A 17,640-nucleotide genomic window follows, 5' to 3' on the forward strand; every position below is an offset into this window, starting at 1 on the left:
TATACTTGCAAAGTCGGGAGGAAAAAAAAAACCTAGCAAGCCTGTATTCCGTTCCTGCGATTTGATTCACTGGCTGCTTCTGTCTCTGCTTTGCAGAGCGAGTTTCCCACTGCCTCTTTCCCTGCTGTTTTTTCCAGGGATGTTTCAGTTCATGGTGAACTATTTTTATTTTTTAGTTACATTAACGCTATGAAATAATTAGTCAGCTAATTAATCTGGTTTACAAGCTTTGTAGGATTCTTCAGCTGTCAGTCAGGCCCAGGCCCGAGGCCTACATGGAGTCTCGGCTCTCTTGCCCATGTGATTCCCGTTGCCATGGCTACTGGCTACATCTGCTGACACCCCACTCTCTATTTATTGCTTAATTAAGAATTTCACGCTCAGCCCTTATCTGCCTCTAAGAACAAGCGGCACACTGTTAAGAAATTCCGAATTTAGGCCCAGGCACAAGGAGAGCCTTTCTTATGGGCTTGGCTGCGTGGAGCCTCTCTAACGATCCTCTCAGCATCCCAGCCGCCACCCTTCAATCAAAAATCATTAAATGGGGCAGAGATAATGAGCATGTAGCATATCAAAAGGAGGATGTTTGCTTGGTCCAAAGCAGGAAAAGCTGCTAGGCCCATGCTCAGCTCCACTTCAAAGGGAGATGAGACCCCTCATCACTGGGGCCCGATAAAGCCTCATTTGTTCTGGGCTTGACTTATGCAAAGGGTCTGGTATGTCGCAGTCCCATCTCACAGACGTGGGCTCCCCCACCTCTTGCCCCCACCTCCACCAGCCCCCTCCCCGGCCCTCCGCATGCTCGTGTGTCAGCACTTAGGCAGCTGGGTCCCCCAGAGCACCAGGGGGAGCGTGTAATCACCGGCTCTCCACTCACAATGGCCACTTGTAGGGGGGTGGCCAGGAGGAGGTCCTCATCACAATGGGAACACAATTATTGCAGCTGCTAGGGAGGGCCATGCTTCTTCCTGTAGAAACAGAATAGGACTTGCCCAAAACAGGAGGGGGAGGTTGAGGGGAGGTAGCTGGGGGGGGGGGGAGGGACAAGGGGGTGGAGAAAACAATCTTGAGTTGATTATTCATATTCTGACTCTTGGAAGCCCCGACGCGGAGCCAGTGGGGTTCCAGCAGCTGCTCGTACACAGCCTCCTTCTAATAATTGTACATTCTGTCAGGGGTCAACTTACTTTTGACCCCGTCCCTTTATATCGGTAAAAGGCTCTTTTAGGGCAAACTGTTGGGTTGTGGCAGGGTGCATTAAACACTCACAGCCCCTTCCCCTGCCCTAACCGCTCTCCCCCCGACCCAGCAGCCGGTGATAAATTCATATCAGATGCTGCGCCATTCACAGTTGCCCTCCTGAGTTCACACAGCCCCCACTGGTGCGGCAGAAATGCAGCCGAGCTGAGACATTGTGTGAGGTGGCAGCTGAGAAGGTCCACCTGCGAGGCTCAGAGACTCCTGCCGCACCACCTTCTTCTGATCTGACCGGAAAAAGCCACACCTAGCCAGGCTGGCCAACACGTGTGTCCGAACGTGTTCCCCCTCCCCAAATAATAAAGGCAGGCTGTTTGGAGAGCAGCCAGGGCCATGGTCCACGAGGGCAAGAGGACTGAGGATGGAGAGACAGATGGACTTTATTGTGTGCACCAAGTTGCCTTGAAGAGCTCAACGTCCCGTCAGGCAGATGGGTCTGAAAAGATGCTGTTCATTGGTGGGATCCTGAAAATAAGGAATGCTTTTCTGAGTTTGAGGCTGGGCTTCTGATCCTACATGCTTAGGCTCCTCCGCTGTTCTAGAAGACTTTATGCGATTCCCAGAGAAGGATGGAAGGAGGAGAGAGAACTCAGCAGGCTCCCCAGAGCTCCTGGGGAGGATTTTGGAGGCAGAGCAGAATCGTAATCATTTTGCAACTCTGCAGCCATTTCCATGCTGAGGCCCTCTAAGGCAATCTATAGCATTCTAGTTAATAAATTAATTTACATTCTTATAGAAAACTCATTCCCCAAAGATCCCCAAGGATTTTTACAGGAGATGTAGAGGACTGACTTGAGGAAAATGCACTAACCTTTATGGCAAAAATGTAGATAATGGAACAGAAACTGGGAATGGGAAAAGGGATTTTGCCTCTTGGTTAGAAACAACTTCTCCAAAAGGAAAAGGAAAGAAGGGAAGGAAAAAAAGGAAAGAAAGAGTGAGGGAAAGAAGGAAGGAAGGGACGAAGGAAGGAAAGAGGTGAAGGAAACTTAAAAAGAAGTCATAATCAAATATGTTATTTTTAGGAATCGCATAGGTTGGGGAGCTAATTCTTAGCAGTGCTGAGTGGCTAACCTTAGTTCTTGCGGGTCATAGATGGTGCAACCAGTATTAAAAATCAGCTTTTCTGACTCTAGATTAAGTGCTTTTTTTCTAGTTTATTACCCCCTCTCTCCCTCTTTTTTATTTTAAAATCTAAGCTTATATATTTACCATTGTAAACCAACTTGTTTTCTTGTATTTACAAGAAAAACCTATACTTATTAGTATACCCTGTGCTTCACAAACTTGAGATATTTTAGTGCCATTTTCATAATTTTGTCACATCCTTATGCCTCTTGTGCTATTATTTACTTAATATTTTTATGAAGTCTATTCCTATACTGTCTTATTTTTAAAACCTAACCTCTACTTAAGCAATAATATCCATACATTCATGGTTTCATAGATTAGTTGTTTTTTTTCCTAGAATATATTACAATTCATAGCCAGTAAAATGAAACTTTTCATGCCACTGAAATTCTCCCTGCACATTTTATATTTTGGGAATATGATGCAGTGTGCAAGTTTTTGGTGTAATTGGTAAGAAGTAAGAACTGTGAACACGAGGATCTTTTCCATCTGGGTCTCTGTGTTCACTTTCTTAAGAACACCTGCTCCTGAGAACAAACCACGTTTTTGAGAGTATAGTATAAGAGAAGTTGTGTAATTCTTTAAATCAGGGTTTTTAAAACTTGCCGCATGGGCAAACCACTGGAATGTTTGTTTCCGGGACCCTCCCTGGAGGTGCTGGCTCTGCAGGTCTGTGGCAGGGCCCAGGAAATGACAGGTACTTCTGCAGAAGTGTGGCACACATTGCTCTGAGTCAGAATAACAATTGTTATTGTTCTCTGGGTTAATTAAGAAGGGCTAATTGAGCTAGTTCTCATGACTATGGCTAATGTAGATATAGCTGTCCGCATCTTGATCAAGTTCTTTGATGCTTAAAACAATTACACTGTTCCATGAATGCATGTGACTGGGATAATAAAAAAAAGTCCAAGGTGGTCATAGGATGTTCATAGAATATTTCCATGAAGGACTTTGGAAGATCATGTGTTATGAGGGCCAAGGTGGCTTCCATGGTGGTGTCTGTGAGGCTGGAATCAGACAGGAGCATGGTCCTGTGAATCAGGCTTCAGCCGCCCAGGGACCAGTTGACAAGGAAGCCTTCTCTGTGGCTGAGCAGAAGATGTCACTTATGGGGAATGGAGTCAAGTTGACCGAGCAGGACAGGAGAAACGGCAGGCATATGCGGGTATGTGGAGAAGATGTGGGGGTAGCAGACAGGGTGAGCTAAGGTGAAACTGCAGAGAGACCAGATCTCACAGCTGGCTCAGGAAGACAAAGCTGGAGTCTGGGTCCAGAGCAGACAGAGACAGAAAGGGAAGCCACGAGTCAGGGTAGGGTGACATGAAATTCTCAGGCACCAGTTATAGTTGCTGCTTTCTGTTCTCTCCTTGGGTAGTCAGTGGCTGACTCACACTAGATAAATGTGGCCTGAATGAGAGGTTCTAATATGTGCGTAAATTGAAATGACAAAGTGAGAACGAGAATGTGAATGGAAGAGTGAAATAGGGAAGGAGTCTAAAATCTACTAAGATGCCATGTGGTTTTTTTCCCTCCCTTTAAAAATAGTTAGGTACTTATTTCTCCCTCTAAAATTTTAAGAGAGCGTAATTAGACTTCCTTAGGGAGAGAATAAATTAATTTTTCTCTTCCTTAGTGCCCTAGTGAGGACACAATTTATCAGGCACAACCCATTACTTTGGTAGGTGCTAGTATCACATCTAGTTTAGCAATTCGCTTTCCTCTTACCAGGAATCATTTTCTTAGCACATTTTTCTCTTCCTCTTAGATGTCTGTGTTTATAGCAAGCTTGGATCATATAGCACTCATCAGAATAACTTGGCAATAATTGACCCAAAGAAGTTTTTTTTTTTTTTTTCTTTTTGAGGATCAGATCTCCTTACAATCTGGGAAGGATCAACCGCGATGGGGCTCTGTTTATAAACAAGGAAGATTAGCCATGCTCGTATTACAAATACAAAATCAGAAATCACAAGCACTGAGAAAACATATGTACAATATCACAGCTTGTGGAAGGCTTTTAAACTCTTCCCAAGTCAATATCTTCATTCTCAAATGATTTTCATCCCTCTTTGTATTTATTCAAATTGGAAATGACACTTCACATTTCCAGTCTTTGATAGAGTCAAAACACTTAACAAACTTTAGCAGATCTGGTTAAGTTGCTTACAGCTCTGTAATACGACAGCTCACCCTGATTAGGTGCAGCTGTAAAAAGAGTAAAGAGAATAAAAGTATATTTTTTTGAGCTTTGTTAACTGGCGCCTAGAATAATGATCACGCTGTAATGACAGTATTGCTAATGGCTAACATTTATTATTCATTGTGTGGCAGGCACTGTGCTGGATTATCCTATCTTTTCTTCTCAATAATACCTAATGAGATAGATGGTATGATTATTCCCATTTTTGGATGAAGTGAATGAGGTGCAGAAATGGTGAATAACTCATGAGTTACCCATATGTAGGAACTAGAAGAGTTAAGATTCAGATCCAGGCTGTTGGGCTGTAGCACACCCACATTCTTTCCACCATCTCTGTTGTGTTTCATGACCTAGAAATGATGTTTGGGAAGAAATAGCCCCCTGACCCTTACCCACATGCTCAGAACCAGCCACCAGGGGGACATGCAGAGGTGATATTAGAAACCAGACTCTTTGTACATTGTACTTTTGTGAACTTTTCTCTGTCTCCTCTGGTACTGAAACTATGTATCTTCTCTGAATGGCATTCACATGCTCAACTTTAATAAAGCGAGCAATAGATTTTCAATATACTGTTTAGTTTTCCAATGTCTCTTTTGGGAAGGGGTTCTTCTGGGGGTGGAGGTCATTTGTACATGTGGAGATGCTCAAGGAAATCAGTGGCCACTCTGTCCAGAGGCCATCAGTGTACTATTGTGGAAAGAGCTACAGACACAACAGAGCACTGAGGCAGAAAGCCTTGGTTTGCCGAGAACAGTTCCTGAGTAAGGGGTGAATGGAATGAAAGGGCGAGTGGAACAGCCTCTCATGAGAGGCAGATAGGTTGAAGGTAGGTCTTTTCAGTCTTAGGGATAATCATCACAATGGTAACTGCAATGCATTTATACTTATGGTATCTCTTTTCACTTAAAGGATTTTGGACACAGTGAATGTTTTCCCTCTACTTCAAATTTTTCTCATTTATCCAGTGGGGGAAAAATAATTTTTTCCATTCTTCCTCCCTCCCAATCATTCCTCTTATAGCTATAAATTATTCCTATTTTGGGTTAATTGAATCATCGTAAAATGACTGGAGTGTCTTTGAAAAAGACTCTTGACTTGTAACTATTACTACTTTTCTTACCTCAGTGGCTCTGTCTTAAAGAAGAAGGCACAGATGTACTGAAATCTACACACAACTTGGAAACCATAGGGATGATTTTTGTAACGTCTTTAAATGAACTGATTTCCCTGTCCAAATGTTTCCTGGCATTTTTTCTAAGTTAACCTTTCTTAGAGTTTGATTCTATTGCACCATTTAATTCCTTTGTCCTGTAGAAGGGCATTCTATTATAACAGGCTTTTACTAGGTTGCATAAGCCATCTTCTCCATATTCTCTCTTCCTTTTCTTTCCATGGAAGCCTAACTTTTCAAATTATTTTGCCTTTTGGTTCCTTGAAGGGGGTTATTTTCTAACTCTAAGAGAATGGCAGAATGTGTAAATTGCCAGTTAAGTACTAGGTACCTAGAGTAGAGCATTGTCAACTTAAGATTTCTAAACTGGTCCCTGAAAATGAAGTCTGTACATTTCTAGCAATACCTGGTGTCATAAGGTATATGAGAAAAGTCCCTCCCTTGAAAATTTGAAGACAACATTGACTATCAAGGGAATACTAAATTAATAGTTGATGCTCAATAAATATTTACTAAATTGACAACAAAATCTTTACTAAATTGAGAACAAGTTTGGGATAAATACCACAGTATGGACTTAGCAGTGCTTTTCAACTTTACAGAATGCATAGATTGATGTGAACAGAAGTGGATGAGTTGCACCTTATATAAAGAAAAGGAATGAGACTGGTGGCTTCATTATTAAGTTAGAAGGATGAGTGGAATAAGCTATAGGATAAAGGAACAATTTAAGAAAAGTTTTGGAAGTGGTGATAAAAGCAGACCATGTCAAGAGCATGTTGCCATTGTACCTGGTCTCAAGATGTGACAGTGTAAGGAGAAAGCCACAGACTCATGCTTTTCATAATTGAAATATATTTTAAATAAGAAATGACCCACATAAGAATAGAAGAGTTGGAGAGGTCTCATCATGGATCTCTTTGGGGATCATTTTCTTGGTAATGTTCTGAAGCTTATGTTTTGTAATTAGAAAGAATGATCCTCGGTCTATTTCATCTGTGATGGAGGAAAGGTTTTAGGGTCCCAGGAAAACAAAAGTGGAGAGCAGGAGTTTGGCTGAGGCCCTGAGGCTGCAGCCTTCAATAGCATTGGGTCGTCCAGTGGTAGGAGGTGCTGGCTCACGTTGCATATGATAAGGCAGAAAGGTAATTAACCAATAAGAGACAAGGTGTGACCGAAAAATGGAGTTCGCGCACCTGATTACTAATTAATCAGGCGTGAGAGCACCTTGTAGATGCATTCACTATTTAATTATAGCAGCCTCTCTTGGCAAAGGAGCATATGTTCCCAGCTTAATCTACTGGTTTATACTGACATCAAATTGTCATTATCAGAAAGAATCAGGCCTTTTGATTATTTCCACTAATTTATTGAACACTTAAAATTAATGAACCCCAGGCCTTTTAAATGTGCTCAGTTGGTTTGGAAGATGAGAAGAGAATGGGGGGTGGGGAAAAGCCTTCATTAAAAGGACAATTTGTTTGGATAAAGGTAAAGCAAATACATTTCATGGATGATCTGAACTCTATTGGTGAAAAACACATGAATTCTAAAAGCTGAGCCTACAAAATGATAGAGAGGAAACAGGATATGAGGTATGCCCTGCTGGACACCATTGGCCTCCAAAGAACATATGGCTAAAGGTTTTCTTGTTTTATTTTTCTTAATCATTTTGTGTGCCAATTCTCTTGGAGACCTCGCTACAATTAAGTTTAATCAAATAAAAGCAATCAAAATCAAATGTTGGAAATCAATTGTTAGATTAACTAACAAGGACTTCATTTTTTTTTTTTATTTTGAAAATTTAGTTAGGTCAGGGAGAATTTAGCATGAATTCATTTTTTTTTTTTACTTGCGAATATCTTTATAATGAAGATGATCTTTGCTGCATACCCACGTTGTGGCATTTTGTATTCAGTTTCAGGTGAAGGCCAAGTTCAAGTAATTCTCCAAGTGACGGAAGGTGTGTCTCCAACTATTTCAGGTAAGTATTAAAACACTAAATAAAAATTCCCAGTACAGCAGAATGTCCTCCTGTAGTCCTACAAACTCCTCCTTGGAATATTGTCAATGAACACGCAGGTATCTGTCCTAATGCTTTTATGCTTGAAAACTCTCTATTGTGTTGCCTCTGCAACTAAATATGTATCTGCATGTCAAAGAAAGATATAAGGATGCATTTATTTTTCAAAACAATGGAAAGTAAGAATTGAAACATGTAAATAAGCACATTTTATAAATTATGGACCATATGTGCATGCAGGACTCCAGCTCTGCAGATGGGCCATTAGGCCCCCTCCAAATGGAAAGAAAAATTCAGGGTATCTCTAAAAACTTTAATTGTTCCTGGTAATTTCAGGAAATCTGGGTAAACAAACCCTCACCCAAAGTCAGATGGTTCTGTGAAATCTAACTCAAAAAAGCCAAATTCTCAAAGACTAACTGTCTCATAAGCACCTCCTAGTGTATTACATTGTTTGTTTTTGTTTATCCTGAGTCGATTTAGCTATACATTTGCAGGAGGGAATAAATCTTTTCAAAGGCAGAGTTTTCCTTTGATTTTCAGTGGCATTTTTGTGTTCTGTCAGAGCAGAGCCCATGCAAATCAGAAAATGATCTAATTCCTTCATTTAAATTAATAAATAAAGGAGATAAGAGTGCTGCACTAAATCTACAAATTAGAAATACTGGTGGTTACTACTCCATGCTTGTTGGACTGGGAAGAATGTGATTCAAGATTGTTTTCATAATGGTGTGTGAGCTGCCGTAGAATTTTGTTCTTCATGTCCCCTGTCTTGAATCTCTCTTTTCCTTTAGGTGGCTCAAAACACTTTGTTGAATGCCTCTCATGTGACGTGTGGTGGACACCCTGATGAGCAAGATAGAATGGTTTTGGGTCTTAGGTCCCTTGGGAATGTCAATCCAATGACTAAATAATCAATTAGTTTTCTTTAAAATGACCATTACCAAGGAAAATTATAATTCTTTCCTTTCTGAAAGTTATGTGTTCAAATTCTCCCAAAAGAGATTTGATTGGTTGGGTTAGTCCCTGTTTGGCAGAGCACATACCTGCCAGGGAAGTTCTTATGCCAGGCCCTCCCTGAGGATACGGGACTAAACCTGAGTGGCCATGCCTGGTTCCACCTGCTGTAGTCAGGGTGGCATGTCGCTCAGCGCTGAGCATGAAGATTTCTGCTTTTTGGAAGAACTGTATGGTGACCGGCATCCAGCGCTTTTCAGAAGGGGTCAATTTAACGGGGAGATGTTTCACTTGGCCTGTCAATTGCAATCTGCTGAGTAAATGAAAAGCTAATACTTCATGGAGTTGTAGAATTTTAACAAAGGAAAGAACCTACAAGTTATCTTCATTTTACAAACGGGCATTTTACCAGTGGGGACGTGGAAGGCTAGAGATTAAACATAGTCAGATCAGTCATTATCAGTAGTTACATCATTAGTCAGTGGTTGAGATAAGAACTCAAGTGTCCCAACTCAATCCAGTGTTCTTTCTGCTGTACCATGTGGCCTCTAGCATGCTTAAATTAGCTTTGTGGGCATGTATTAATTTGTGAGTGTATTAAAATCTATAACGAGTTTTCCTAGCTTATATGGTTTGGGACAGAAAATTATCCCAAAACACAAGGAGTTACAGAATTAATACAACATCATTGATCAGGAAGAAATTGCAAGTATGATTCCAAGACATTGCCTGATGCCCATGGTATGGCCTATATGTGCTACTGCCAAAATTTAAACATGGGAGTGTATTTTGTTTAATGAAGAGCTCTATGGAAAGCAGCAAAAATTATTGCAATATCAAAGAGTCTTTGCCAGAACAAGAATGAAACGATTAATGGAATTCTATTTGTGTGTTAACCCATTCAAAGATTCAATGTGAGGATGTAGCACAGATAAAACATGTTGATATGCTGCTGCAGACAGCCTCTCAGTCCACTCAGTTAACTGAGGGCCTATTTATTGCATATATAAGATTGTGCTGGTCATTGTGGGGACAATATAGACAGGAAACTTCAGAGGCAGCAGAAATTAGGGTAGAAGTGCACCAATGTTGGGAGGAGGCAGAGGAGGTGGTTGTGGTATAGGTTGTTGCATTGGGTTTGGGGTGAGAATTTATGCTAATTTGGATCAAGGTGGTATCCAGGATTATGAAGACGCTGGAGCAGGCATTTTATGCTCTTCCAGCATTGTGACTTTATTGGTTTCCTCTCAATGTTCATGGCACTTTATAAAAGACAGGAGAAGGGAGAACGGGTGAAACAATTCCTCTTTTAACTTTGGGGAAGATAAAAATATTTCTGAAGAGCCAGCAACTCAACCGTGTTGTCTTTTCAGCGGGGGCTAATTACAAATATTGTCCACAGTCATATGAGAACAGCCAGATCAGCAGGTGTTCTCTTCCTGAATCTTCCCACGGACCTAAGTTTATGTCCTTTCTTCTGGCCTCCGAGAAGCAGGCAGCCCTTGTCTTGTTTAAAGTCAGCCCATCCCTTCCAGCATCTTCTGAACTTTACCCCATCAGTGAACAACTCTAGGTCTCATGCAGTTAACCCTTTCTTCTTTACTGGGTTTCTCTGTTCAGTGCCTCCCCATTAAAAACAAAACAAAACAAAATGTGAATACAGACTCCTCCTTTAGCTGATATCTCTCCTGCAGACTTCTCAAAAAACTGGCCTTCTCCTAATGCACAGCCAGAAAAGGCTGAGGTGGGCGAAGAGTAAAGGTGTAGAGGGCAATATCGGGCTCCTGTACCAAGTTAGAGGCCACTTCAAATTTTGGCTGCTGTCAAATGGCAGATTTGTACAGGGAAGTGGGGTGAGCTTCGTCACAAATGTTGGTCCAGACCAAAATTCATGGGCTCTGGTTTCAGAATAAGTCTAATTTACCTAAAGATTCAGAAGACAGATCAAAGGATATCAAATCTGTAAGCTGTCCATTCCTCAATAAGTTTTTTGGATGATCTGACTCAACATCTTCCCTTCCTCACCTCCTATGCATTATCAATCCACCGTATGTAGTTTTCACCTTAGCCACTCTACCGGATCCACTCTCATCTTAATTTCCCATGTTCTTATTGCCAAATTCAATAGTCCCTTCTAGTTCCCTCTCTTGCCAGAACTCTCCTATTAATAAGATCACTTATGCCCTCTGGAAATTTATTAGAATTCCAAGACATTCCTCTCTTCTTACTCTCCCTATATATCTCTGACTTCTTTAACTTTTGTAGGCTTCTTTTTCTCTCCCCAAATTTCATTGTCAATAATACTTGCATAAAAGCCTGATATTAACTGTATAGAAATATAATAGCTCTAACAGGAGACTGAAACATGTTTCCTTCCCCCTTAGGTATTCTTATCTCAAGGCAGAATAGTATATAATGATCAAATTTGTGCATAAGAGCATCCCTTCACTAGAATAGCTAGCTACCTTAAGGTCTAATTTGTTCAATTAAAGACAGTTTCTACGCTCCTGTAAGTAAGAGTGAAGGTGATAAAAGTGAAGGATGTTTGTTTGTGTCATCTGTGACACAAAATTGAAGTAACTACAGGTTTCTGAGGTGTGGCAAGGGGTTTAAAAGGACTTAGCCATTGCCTGTTTGCAACACAACTAGAAATGAGGCATTAGAAACATCCTGTCTGGATGTTGGTGGTACTAGTTAAGGGCCACCCCAACAAAAGCCCCTACCCTATGCCCACCTGAATATTTAAAATAAAATGTTAGAAAGGAGGCAAGATTGGGAGAAAACTCGGAAAGCTATTATAGTGTTGGTGTTTATAAAAGATTTATAAAGTCTCTTTTTCAGTGAGACTTGTTCAAAAACATCCATATTCCCATAGTGTGTGTTATATTTTGTGCTAATTAAATTACCGAAGATTTCTCCTTGACCACAATCTATATACTCTTAAATTGTCCTGGGGCTCTCATTAAACCATGACTACTGAGGAATTGGGTCTGGCAGAAAAAATAATGGAGTGTTTCCCATGGTTCTGACATCAGGCATTTTCTCTTTTCACCTTGTAATCCCCTGGAGCTATTACAACCATCCTCAGAGTTCCAAACGCAACCTCTAGGGAGATGTCGCCAAAATCCATGTCTCCAGCTCAGAGCTCTTTTCCATCCTCCAGACTGATATTCATCCACTGCTTGCTCTCTGTCTCCACCTGGAGACCTCAGAGATACCCTAAATGCTATATGGCCCAAACCGAATTCATCAACTTCTGTCTTAATGGGATGGAAATCCTTAGCCCCTGCACCTTTCTTACCCTTCACACACTGGCCTCGGGTAAGTTCTCCAGCCTTGTCATTTACCATCTTCTGGCTCTGTGGTTCGGCAACACCAAACTTCTTATTGTTCCTCAACTTGATCTCCCATTTTTTGTCTCTGCTCATAGTCATCCTTTGTCTGTAGTGCAAGCCCCTTGCCATACCCTCATTCCAACCTCCTCTTTACTTGTATTACTTCTAGGCATTTAAAATGCAACTCAGAGACTACCACTTTCTGGAAGCTTCTCCCAGCAAGGTCTTGCTTCCTTTCTGGGTCAGGTGCCATCAAAGAGAACTCCCCTCAGTGCCTGTGTATGGTTTTTTTTTTTTTTTATCCTCCCAATATTCACTGACATGACACTATTGGCTTCTTGGTGGCATGAGTGGCATTTTATTCCTTTTTGTAGCCCTACTCTTTTAGGCAGTTCTAATAAAGGAGGTGCTCACAAGTCATGCTTGTGAAATTAGCAAGTGATGGATGAGATAGATCCCCACTCTCCCATCAAAAGAGGGACCTTTTCATCCTACCCTTTTGAGGCAATCTCTCTGCCCTTTGGACTCTGCACCAGTGATCACATCCCAGAAGAGAACAAGTGGATATAGTTTAGTGTGGTGTTAGGCATGGTGTGCTACTCAATGGTCCCCACTGGAAATTACAAGATTCAGGTTTCAATTCCCTGATGAAGATACCAGTAGAATGGTTGAAAAGAAAATGCCATTTGATCATAAATTCCAATAAAAACCAGTTGGAATGCATGATCTGTGAGTAAGCTACTGCCCTGAGAAGTCTCGAGATTATTACCATGACTTTAATATTCATTAAGAGCTGTGGGAAGATCATGCCCTTTGACTCAGTCATCCCATTGAGGAATCTATTTGAAGAAAATAATCAGGATTATTGGTAGATTTGCATAGAGATAATTAACACCACATTATTTACAACTAAACAGAAAGTGGAAAGAGCCTACGTCCCAGACATTATAGACTAAGTGAATTGTGGATTTTTATGTGATATGCAGCCACTAAAACAATGTTTATAAGTTTTAATGATATTACAAAATGCATAGGAAAAATGGCTAAGTTAAGCAAAATAAGACCTGAAATAAGAACTTGATATGATATCATCTCAATCATGTAAAAATACTGAGAAATTCTGGAAGAAAACACAAATAAAAGGTTAATGGCAATTATTGAAAAGTGGTAAGATTATAGGTAATTACTTTTTTTTATATTTATTTGCATTTACAAAATATTTCATGATAAGCATATGTAATATTTATAATAAGGTGAAACAGAAATGTTTAGTAACAAGAGTGCAATGTGTTTTTTCCAGAAGTGTAGGTAATCTAAGTAAGAATGGACCAATTACTTGCTTTTTAGCTGATAAATGTTCTTTTAGAAGTTTATAAAATATTAAAAGGCAGCTATTTGGGGAGGTGAAAATATCACCAGCATCCTAAAATAAGCATAGAATTTGGACATTATCAAAATTGTGACTTAGATTTTGATAATTACCTTTGCTATATTCTTTTATTTTGTAGTTTCTACCTCTGCACCTGGATCAGCTTTAAAATGGTCCCTCCCAGAAACATGGCAGGGTGTGGAAGAGGGCTGGGGAGGACACAACCACACCATTCCAGGCCCTGGGGATGACGTCCTGATTTTACCCAGTGAGTAAAAACCGCCCGTGAGATAAATCACAGACAGACTAAACCAAGGCCAAATCTGATTGGGGGTGATGTTTCATTTATCTTGTACAACACAGTCAAGATTATGAAAATAAATAGGCACTTAATGTTTACAGCTCTCTCTTATGGGTTAATGTCGGAGAGGCATTTCACAGCCCAGTGAAATCCAGAAAAAAATGGCCCAGCCTACCTTCATTAAAAGTGGGATGATTAATCATCATGCTGAAATAATCCACTAACTGAATAATTTTCTCCATGTGTCAGAGAACAGATTTACAGGTTCTAGTATCCTTAAGTTTGAAAGACACAGAGGGTATGAAAGAGAACAACTTACAAATGCCTCCTTATCTTTTGCCCTTGTGAATTTTTATACATAGAACTGAGGGAAATGACAGGCTCTTCTGTTGCCATGATTTTTCAAAATTGCAAAGAAAAAATAGATTAAGAAGACAGAATCTTATCATCCATCCATTGTCTATCTAGATCTACCTCCCAGTAAACATATAATTCCTTAGATATACAGAAACGCACACCCCATACTTATAAAATTATTCTTCCTTAAGAAAGTTTTTGGAGTCCCAGAAAATCTCCTTAGCCTAAGAAGAAAATGTATTTCATAGAACAATTTCCCCCAAAAGACCTAAGTCCATATATGGTTTAATTTGGATTTTTTAAGGTAATAGTAAATAAAAGAAAATCTATAATGGAAGAACATTTGGTCATCCATAAAGTAATGATAGTAATAATGATGTCAAACATTTCCTGGGAACTAACAATGTGCCAGGAACTGTTCTCCAGGTACTAACTAATATAATCCTTATAATAACCTTACAAAGTAAGTAATATTATTATCCCTATTTTTATAGACAGAGAAACACATAGGTACAAGGAGGTTAAGTAACTTGTTCAGTGTCACACAGTTTGCAGAGTCAAGATTTGAACCCAAGCAATCTGACTCCAAGTCTTTGTTCCTAACCAATAAGGCACGTTCCCTTTGTAAAAGGACTAAGCGTAAAATAAAAGAAAGTAGCTGTGTTGTTTGCTTTATTGACATGACAGAATGAAGGAAGAATAAAACAAAACACACTGGCCACCTTCTGGCCATTGGCGGTATGTCTGTGTCACCATTCACAGAGAGGTGAAAGGCAGGAACGAGTGGGCTGACCAATACAAACTTGAATTATTATCATCATCCAGCTTCCTCATCATCCACTTCCCTTCCATGGAGGATGTAACTTTTTGAATAAACAGGCTCATGAGTCACTCCTATACGGAAAGGGAAAATCTGTTCTGTCTCAGCCCTCTCTTTGATGCATCTAGCCAGCGGATTCGCCCTGGGCTATGGCTTTTCCCACTAAGCAAGCTGTTTTCCCCCACCCCATGCAGGAAGCAAGAGAAGCTTTTGAAGGTTGCCAAGCTTTTTGTATCCTTTGGGGGTTTTTATGCCAAGCGAGGAGCGATCTTGGCCATCTTGCTTGGCACTGCAGTTGACTGTATCCACCACATGCCCCGGCTCCTGGGAGCCCTGGCTTTCTCCATCATCTTCATTCCTTTGTTCATGGTCAGCTCTTAGGATCATAAGATGGGTCTGAATTCTCCATGAAGCTGCTCTTAAATAGCACCCGCCTATGCTGTGGAGGGGAAGGAAGTGGGCACAGGCTTTGGATGGATGAGGTACTTTCCAATCAGCCCTTCGGCGTTCCTATAAGAATCAGAATAGTTTAGATCTTTAAAATATACACAGTTATTGTTCATCATTTTTAGCTTTCATGTGAAAAGGCTGGTGCGTAAAAAAACACATGAAATACATAAAATATGAAATCCTTGCTCTTTGCTCATTGCCCCTTTCCCCTTCTCTAATAACCTGTCTTCTGACTCCAAATGGCCATTCTCTGTGATTCACTGTGAGTGGCCAGCAGTTGAATCCCTTGTGCTATTCAGTTTTGCATCTGATGCAGCAGCTTCCCCGGCTACTTTTCCCTTCTGCTCTTTGGCAAACGTTTCCTGATACTATGATCTCTGACTGGGTTGACTCTACCTCTCCTTTCTGCTTGTGGTTTTGCCTTTCTCTGAATCCTTCACCTTTTCCTGGCTCTCCTTGTTTCTTTCATTCCCAGCCTTCTTTGAATCAAGTCAGTTTGCCCACCTGAGTCTGGCGCAAAGTAGCTACTCAGTAAGCCTTGCTTGGATGAAGTGCATGAACTCAATGCTGCCATCCATGATTTAATAGCAGAAATAAATTGGGGGGTCAGACAGGTTTGATGCAGTACCACTGTAAGATTTTGCAGGTCTGTAGAAAATAATGTTTTATCCTTTGAAAAGATTCCTAAGAATTACTAAATAATTTTTATAATTATGATGATGATGATAGCAGCAACTATTATTTGAGTACTCAGTGTGTGCTGTTCTCTGTGCTAAGTGTTCTGTAAGAATTTTTCTCATAGGAACATTCTTAATTCTTCCAAGTACTCTGTAAATAGATCCTGTTATTATCCTCCCCCGAACTTTTCTTAATAGATGTAGAATCTGGAACACAGAGAGGTTAAGTAATTTGCTCAAGTTTACCCTGCTAGTAAGTAAAGAAGCCAGGACAGGGAATCAGGTAGTTTAATTCCAGCGCTCTCACTCTTGTATCTTTGTCTTTTGTAGCTTTTTGTTCTTTTAATTTACTGTCCCTACATGCTCTGATTCATCCAAATCAGGCAACATGTTATACTTATTTATACTTCTCTGTTTATTGTTACATTGTTACCTTAACTTGGGATTTTAAAAAAAAAACCAACAAAAATCACTACTTATCAAGTACCTACTATATGCCAGATACTCTATTTGAGAAAGTTAACCTTACCACATTCACTTGGAAAAACTAGAGAAACTTCACAAAGAAATATCTAAGACAATGACACTTTGATAAAAGCATTTGTTTTGCATCTGGTAGCAAATATAGTTGTAATTCAAATTAACACCCCTTTCCAATTCAGTTTAATAAATATTTAACAAACATTCACTGTGTTCAAAAGCATAGTACCAGGTGCTCATGATCTGGGACTCCAATGGCAAGTAAGATACAGCTGTGACCTCAAACAGCTGGTGAGTTAGCTGGGTTAATAAGACACACGATACATAATAGTACAACAAGTACCTGTAATGAATGCAGAATGTGTCTGGAATCCAAGTGTCTCAGCAAAGTAGAGGAGAGGTGGCTTCATGGGGGAAGAGGCATTTGAAGTGGGATTTTGAAGGATGGGGTAAGAATTTGAGCGGCAGTTATGAGATGTAAGGACTTCCTGGTGATCATTTAGGGCTGTGGTCCCCAACTCCCTGGCTGTGGCCTGGTAGCATTCCATGGTCTATTAAGAAACCAGAACCCTGCATCACCACCTGAGCTCCACCTTCCCACCCATGGAAAAATTGTCTTCCATGAAACTGGCCCCTGGTGCCAAAAAGGTTGGGGACTGCTGATTTAGTAGGTATAGGATGGGCTGTCTCTAGGATAAACCTGAGTGTACATTTGGATCGTGACATTTGCAACTGTGTGACATTGGACAAGTTGTCAACCATTCTGACCCTTATCTATAACAAAAGGGCTGTAATTAATATATCATAATGTTAAGAAGATTAAATGAGATAACATCAGTGCACACGACCACTGCATAGAGCATGGGTATAATGGAATTATAGATGAAAGCTGTGATTTGTAAAATATCAGGTGCTCTTTTCCTTCATTTTTCCATCTGGCTGCCCCTCTTGGCCTCTGGTATTAGCGACTTTTTGTATTTGCTTTCCAATGGCTTATTATTTAATTTTCACAACATCCTTGGGAGCTAAATAGGTAATAACTATTATTACAGTAAAAACCCATTTTTACATAATACGATTTTAATGGAACTGCTGATTTTACAAAATGA

General features: G+C 40.3%; 1 protein-coding gene across 1 annotated transcript in view; it reads left to right on the forward strand.

Annotated features, from left to right (window-relative positions):
- Positions 1-17,640, forward strand: part of PKHD1 (PKHD1 ciliary IPT domain containing fibrocystin/polyductin) — a 424,797-nt gene that overhangs the window by 226,052 nt on the left and 181,105 nt on the right. Inside the window, exons 51-52 of the mRNA XM_076003302.1 lie at positions 7,681-7,746; positions 13,586-13,714. Of these exons, the coding sequence (XP_075859417.1) occupies positions 7,681-7,746; positions 13,586-13,714 (195 nt within the window). The remainder of the gene's footprint in view (positions 1-7,680; positions 7,747-13,585; positions 13,715-17,640) is intronic.

This window comes from Microcebus murinus, chromosome 5 (genome assembly GCF_040939455.1).
Source record: "Microcebus murinus isolate Inina chromosome 5, M.murinus_Inina_mat1.0, whole genome shotgun sequence".
In the NCBI taxonomy this organism is placed as follows: domain Eukaryota; kingdom Metazoa; phylum Chordata; class Mammalia; order Primates; family Cheirogaleidae; genus Microcebus; species Microcebus murinus.